Source organism: Pyxicephalus adspersus, chromosome 2 (genome assembly GCF_032062135.1).
Source record: "Pyxicephalus adspersus chromosome 2, UCB_Pads_2.0, whole genome shotgun sequence".
Classification (NCBI taxonomy): domain Eukaryota; kingdom Metazoa; phylum Chordata; class Amphibia; order Anura; family Pyxicephalidae; genus Pyxicephalus; species Pyxicephalus adspersus.
In genome coordinates, this window is record NC_092859.1 from 80,400,971 (window position 1) to 80,407,728 (window position 6,758).

The following is a 6,758-nucleotide window of genomic DNA, read 5'->3' on the forward strand; positions in this document are numbered from 1 at the left end:
GTGATTAATTTTGTCTTGTGAACATTTATTTTGTAAAAATTTATTTGCTCCACTCCGTTAATAAATAAAATGCATTATATGCACAGAGCTTCATTTAAACCACAGTGACATCTGATAAACCACAGCAGCCAAAATATCAGTTTAGTTGGATCAGAATAAAAAAGATTATATCTAACCGGTACCTATGAGTCATCATTCACTAGGTTTGACTAGTAAAAATGTGAGCAAAAGAAGAATAGGGCTGATTCACCTATAGATCTTTCTGCTAGTATACCATATATTGATGGCATTTGTGTGATTTCTGAAGCTTAAAACTAAGGAATTATAATGAACTGATCAGAAGTGAATTTGATAAATGTATATTTATGACTTTACTTATTCAGTCTGAGAAGGTGAAAAAAATTGGGATAATAAGGATAACTATTTACCAATAATATTTGTATGAATATAAATATATATATAATGATTGATTGGGGCTTTATAATTCAAAGAATGAAATACAAAATATTTATTTTGTAAAACATTCAAATTTGATATTTGTTAAAATATACATGTCACTGGTAAGATCACAGCATTGTAAAGTAGTCTGGGATAGAAATCACTTTCATTACTCAGATTAGTAATGGCACTGCCTTGTAATCAGCAGTGGAAAGCAGCAGTTTGTCAGCCCTTAATGAAATCTTTGACTTATCCTGCCAATTGTGTAGTAGCTTGGAGTCAGACCTTTCTGCACTGCGTTGGGCTGGGATACAGAGACTGACATTATAGGATGTTACAGGATGTTATTACCTTAATCTAATGCTGAAAAACTTGGTAACAAAACTTAAGTTTATCTAATTACCAAATTACTGCATTAATATGAACTTTTCACTGGGTGCATGCTTGTATCAGATCACGGATTTACTTGATAATAAAGCCAGGCTTTTTTTAAAAAAATGCTTTTTTAGATACAGTTAATGAAAAATATTACACACAAGAACGCTTAATACACAAAGCTAAGACATCAAGATAAAGATTATGATTTTTTTTATATTATTTAGAATACAAATTATTTTTAAATAACCATAAGCAATAAAGCCACCTATGTGTTTATGACCACAATTTATATGTACGGCCATTTACTGAATACATACATAATAGTCATGCGGACTTTACACAGATGCATAAATTTTAGACGTGGCCCGGAGAAGGGTTATGTAAAGGTTTTCCTTCATCCCACACTTGTTCGTGTTGCTTCCTCCCAATGTAGCAGGAACTAGCAGGCTCTTGTATTCCCAAAGCTGCTAAAAGTATTCATGTCTTTGATCTCCCTTGGGAGTCAAAGTCCAGGCAGAAAGCAATGTCTTCTTCAGCTGTCCTGCACACACATTCATCCTGCAGTTCTAGCAGGTAGTCATTTGTTTGCTTTAGTGTACAGGGTTCCCAGAGCCCAGAGCCTCCTAACGCCTCCTGCTATGGACACACACATTCACACCGCTCCACTGAATTTACACTTGTTCCACCAAAGTGGGGTAATAATATGGATTGGGTTAAATCTAATTTACTAACACACCTATACGCTCAAATTAATTCACACTGGTATCCAGATACCTCAATTGTTTTTACTGAATATAATAGTAAAAAGTAAATACTCAGTCTATTGATTTATTAAATAAATATTCATTCAACTATACAGCAAGTGAAGTTTAATTAACTTTTTACTGTTGATAGCTATTTCTATACATTTATTATAGATGTGTCCTTTAGTTAAGGGTCGGGCCTTTGATGGCACGTCAGTACATTTTGTGACAGGCTTCATGAGTCTTGTCCAGACCTTGTTTGGGTGCACTGTGATCCCATTTTCAGCACTTCAATCCCCAAATCCCAGAGGCGCAGATTCTTTGCTGCCCCATTAAGTGACCTTGTAGTTGGTGTTTTCCTTTGCCCCATTTAGTTCCACTTGCCTATTGCTTTAGTTGTGCTTAATTTGTTTGGAGATCAGTTTACAAAAGAAAAGTGTAATCCCTCAGGGATGCTCTCCACACATAAACTGGTGACACTCAGAGAAGACACACATTTTCTGCTTCACTGGGAACATCAAACATGATACCAACTCATAACCTGTACTATTACTTAGAAAAGAAATATTGCTTTTAGGCTATTAAAATTAGAAAAAAGGACTTGAACAGCCACAGGACTATAGTAAATGTTGTAGGAGGAAAAAAAAATAGAAAAGTATATAAAAACAATATTTTAGTATTTTATATTTGGAAATGTGTTATTTCATGCATACAATTAGGGTAGCATTTTGAAAATGTGAAATCAGTTGTATTTATATAACAAAGCTAACTTCATCAACAGAAATCACAGTTGTAAACACAGTGTTCTTTATTATACCACAGTTATTGCACTTCGTTATGATATTTTATTGAGTAAAACTCTATACCAAGTCCAAAAATAATAATGACCATTCAAAGGGGAAGATTTATTAATTTGTTATATTTAGTTACCATTCAGAATGTTTAACTTTTGTTTGTAGCATTAACAGTGGAACTGATAGGTTGCTGTTGGCAACAACATACATTTTGTCCTCTTTCATTATTCTCTATTTGTAATTGAAAATTACACTCCATAGCTCTCAAATAGTGAAAACCTAAAAGTATTGTAGGAATAAAAACAAGTACATCAAGGAAATTTTTAATAAGGCGGAATAAAACAAGGAAGGAAAATATAGTTGTGTTTTACAATAATAAATAAAAACTATATTAAAAGTACAAAAAGTTTAGAATTATTATTATTATTATTATTATTAATAAACAGGATTTATATAGCGCCAACATATTACGCAGCGCTGTACATTAAATAGAATAATAATAATATCCAATATTGCAATATATAATACACAATGATGTCTCTATAATACACTGGGGATGAATTGTATTACCCTATGATTTCCTGGTTCCACCAACTTTTATTAGGATATTGCATATGCATTGACTCTGCTTTTCCCAGGACTATTAACAAGTTGCTCCCTTGTATTTAATATCCATGTAGGCTAATGCATCTAAATAAAGAACCTTTTACAGATCAATTAAATAACAAATAACCATATTACTACCATAGAATACACCTAACACAAATAAAATAGGCAAAAAACAAAAAAAGCTTCTACACAGAAGTAGGAAAAGAAGCATAAAATATTCTCAATAAACAAGTGAAAGTACAAGCAAGAGGAAGAGGGCATACACATGTGTTAGCCCATTGTTCCCGGTTTATTTATTGTATACAAAACATAGGACTTGTAGATGACAAAGTAGCTAAACTTCTGATCCCTGCCACTGTATTAGTAACCACTAAGTATCTTCAACATCAAAAGTTTGCAAATCCACTTTACCAAGTTCTTCCTAAAACGTCATTTTGCACAAAAAATCCATTATGCAGAGTTACTATTTGTTTTACAGTACATTGTTGATGGGCATACATTAAAGCTTGCTAGGTGGGAAAAACATCCAGAAAAGTGTGCCCAACTGAATTACTGACATCCTCTTTACCTTCCTCCTTCCTGAACCAAATGTGTCTGCCAGCTCAGTATGACCCAAGTGTTGCTGCACCTTGGCAGAAGCCTGCTAATGGCTTCATTACCACTTTAATTACCCCTAAGAGATCCAGTGATGTGCTGCAGCTTTTGGGAGACTTGTCAAGGAGTTGTGTGAACTTGCTGAGAAAACCAGGGGTGGAGAATCTTGGAGCAGCTGGGATCCATCTGGAACTGTACAAGGAAGCAGGGACTGGCTACTGTTGTGACACCAAAGGATCAGGTTCAGTGCAGGATTATGTAGAAAAAAACATCTATAATCACATTCAAATTACGTTTTTTGCTGCAGCTAAGGGCACATTAGTCTTAATACAACTAAGGATTATTTCACATCTGTTCTTTTCAGTAAAACCTGCAAAAAAAGCTCTGAGCCATCTCAATATTTGGTAAAAAAAATAGGCTTTTTTATTATTATTATGAATGATGCCAACAAGTGCTCAAAAACTTACATACTTACATATACTTACATACAGTGCCATGCTTGATATGAAGTCTAAGGTTTAGAAATAAATAAAAGTTAGGATAATGAAAAAAGTACATTAAAAAAATAATAGAAAATAATTTAGTTGACCAACAGGCTTGAGTAAATACCTTTTGGAGGTGATTTTTGAAATGCACAATTGCTGTGTAAGTCGGAGGTAACCATATGATGTGTTTCCTTGTACATATAAAACTACCTAAAACAAATAGCAAAGTGTCAAAAAGCCATTAAACTGAAACCAGACTTTGGGGGAAGGAGGGGCTCACTTAGACAGCCCCTGTAGGGGGATGATGTGGGATATGCTAATGGCTAATAGTCTCTGTGGACCAACCTCCTTTAAAGGTGATATATATAAAGCTGGTTCTTCACCACAGAAGCACTTAACCTAGGCTTACTAATTATTGAGGAAATCAGCCAAAGATCCTCCAAAGCCATTTCCTGAGCCTTGATCGCTTAAACCTGAGCTCACATCTTTTTAACCTCCCCAGCACAACACTGAGAATGGAGATAGTAGATGGTTGCCATTTTTCCCCATCTGAATTCTTCTATGACAGCTCCTGCATCCCTTCTCCGGAGGAGGAATTTACAGATGACTTTGAGCATGGGATGTCTGTCTATGGTGCTTCTAAGAAAGGTTTCCAGGAATCGGATGAAGAGGAGCATGTTAGGGCACCCACCGGTCATCACCAGGCTGGCCACTGTCTCATGTGGGCATGCAAAGCGTGCAAAAGAAAGTCATCCACCATGGACAGAAGGAAGGCAGCAACAATGAGGGAGAGAAGGCGCCTGAAGAAGGTCAATCAGGCATTTGAAACCCTTAAAAGATGCACCACAACAAACCCCAACCAAAGGCTGCCCAAAGTAGAGATTTTAAGAAACGCCATTAAATACATAGAAAGCCTCCAAGACCTTCTAAGCGAGCAAGTCGAGAGTTACTACAGTCTCCCGGGACAAAGTTGCTCTGAACCTAACAGCCCGGCATCCAGCTGCTCAGAAGGCATGGTGAGTACGACAAGACATTGTACTACCTATCAGTCTGCATTGTGTGCCACTAACGTTTGCTACTGGCCTGTGTAAACAGAAATGATCATGGAGCTGTTGCCCATAGCAACCAGATTACATGTTGCATTTTACTAGTGCAAGACAGAAGGTAAAACTTGCAAATTAAATTATATCTAGTTGCAAGCAACATGGCTTATTGTAACGTAAAAAAGTATAGTATTCAATGGAGTATTGAATCCATGTATGACTTTCATTAATTCATTTGGAAATACTGTAGTACGCTTTAATATGGAATCAGTGCAAAATGAATGAATTTAGTTTGCCAGTACAAAAAACCTGACATAAAAATTCCCAATTCTTTCTCATCTAAGCTCACTGTATATTGTTACCCTCTCGTGTACACGTTCCAGGTTGCGAACAACACTGGGAAACAGATCTACAGTGAAATTAGTGTGGCCTCCCCCGTCCTCAATCCATTCTTCATGCTTAACATGTTACACATTTTTCTGAGATTTCAATTTTGCCATGCGGCTCGTTTTTCATGAAACCTCTGAATTACCACCAGTTGATGTCATAAAAGCTTGTGAGATTTTCCAACTTTCCCAGTCAAGGTGTCACACAGAGTACTGCTAATGTGGCTCACAGACAGTTTTAGTCAATGACCTTTAAAACACATCTCTTTGAATCAGTAGTTTTATGGGACCCTTTCTTGTGTTTTTTTTTTCAGGCAGAATGCATCAGCCCACAATGGAGAAGAAATAATGGTTACGATAATACCTACTGCTCAGATTTACCAACATGTAAGTATTTCAAATGCACTGTTGATGTTTATTAATCAGAAGTACAAGTCCTGCTATTCACATATTCTCCATTACTAAAGTTCTGGAATAAGAGTGGACTGAGACTTGTAGTTAAACAGTTGTTGTAAGACCACGTGTAATTCCCCCCAACTTCTAGTGATTTCTATGTAAAAACCAGAAAATAGATTCAAAAACAAATCTAACATTTTTTTATTTATTTGCAGCCTTTTCTTCAAACAAGCTCACAGCACTGTCCAGCCTTGACTGCCTGTCTAGTATAGTGGAACGCATTGCTTCCACCGAGCAATGTGTTCTCCCTCTGCAAGACTCCATCTCCTTATCTCCATCAAACAGCGCTGATTCCTTGCCAAGTACCCCAGAGACCCCAGATTCCAGACCTGTGTATCATGTGCTTTAAGCTCATCGACATCAGCTTCAAACATTCTGTGAATAACATGAAGACAAATCCTACTATTCAGAGGATCAATAGCCTTTTTATATAGACTTCAAAAAATGTGTATATAAAGACTTTTTTTTTTTTTTTTTATGAATGATAATTTTATAATATTTTTTTTAAGCGAGGTAGGATTATTTTAAAAGAATATTTTTAGTGGTAATTGTATTTTCACGATAAAATGTTGACAGGGGTAAAAATCGCGAGAGATGATGATTGTTTAAAATATTCTTCCTTGTTATATTTAAATGGCATGTAGGGCACTTTGTCATTTAGATATGTGAATTTATTGCAAAACAGTCTTGCATGTCATCCATCAAACTTTGAAAAGTTTTTTTTATTCTAAAATGACAGTTTCATTGTGAACTAATATCGTTTGAACTGATGAAAATATAGACATACAAAATGCTTTTTGCTCCTGCATTATATGTCCTAAACATTAAAACA

At 35.6% G+C, this 6,758-nt stretch overlaps 1 protein-coding gene across 1 annotated transcript; it reads left to right on the plus strand.

The window, feature by feature from the left end:
* The first annotated feature begins 4,452 nt into the window (after positions 1–4,452).
* Positions 4,453–6,400, plus strand: MYF5 (myogenic factor 5). Its single transcript, XM_072398719.1, has 3 exons — positions 4,453–5,057; positions 5,785–5,857; positions 6,082–6,400. The coding sequence occupies exons 1-3, from the start codon at positions 4,557–4,559 to the stop codon at positions 6,273–6,275; spliced, it is 768 nt and encodes a 255-aa protein (XP_072254820.1). The 5' UTR covers positions 4,453–4,556; the 3' UTR covers positions 6,276–6,400.
* The last annotated feature ends 358 nt before the right edge of the window (positions 6,401–6,758 follow it).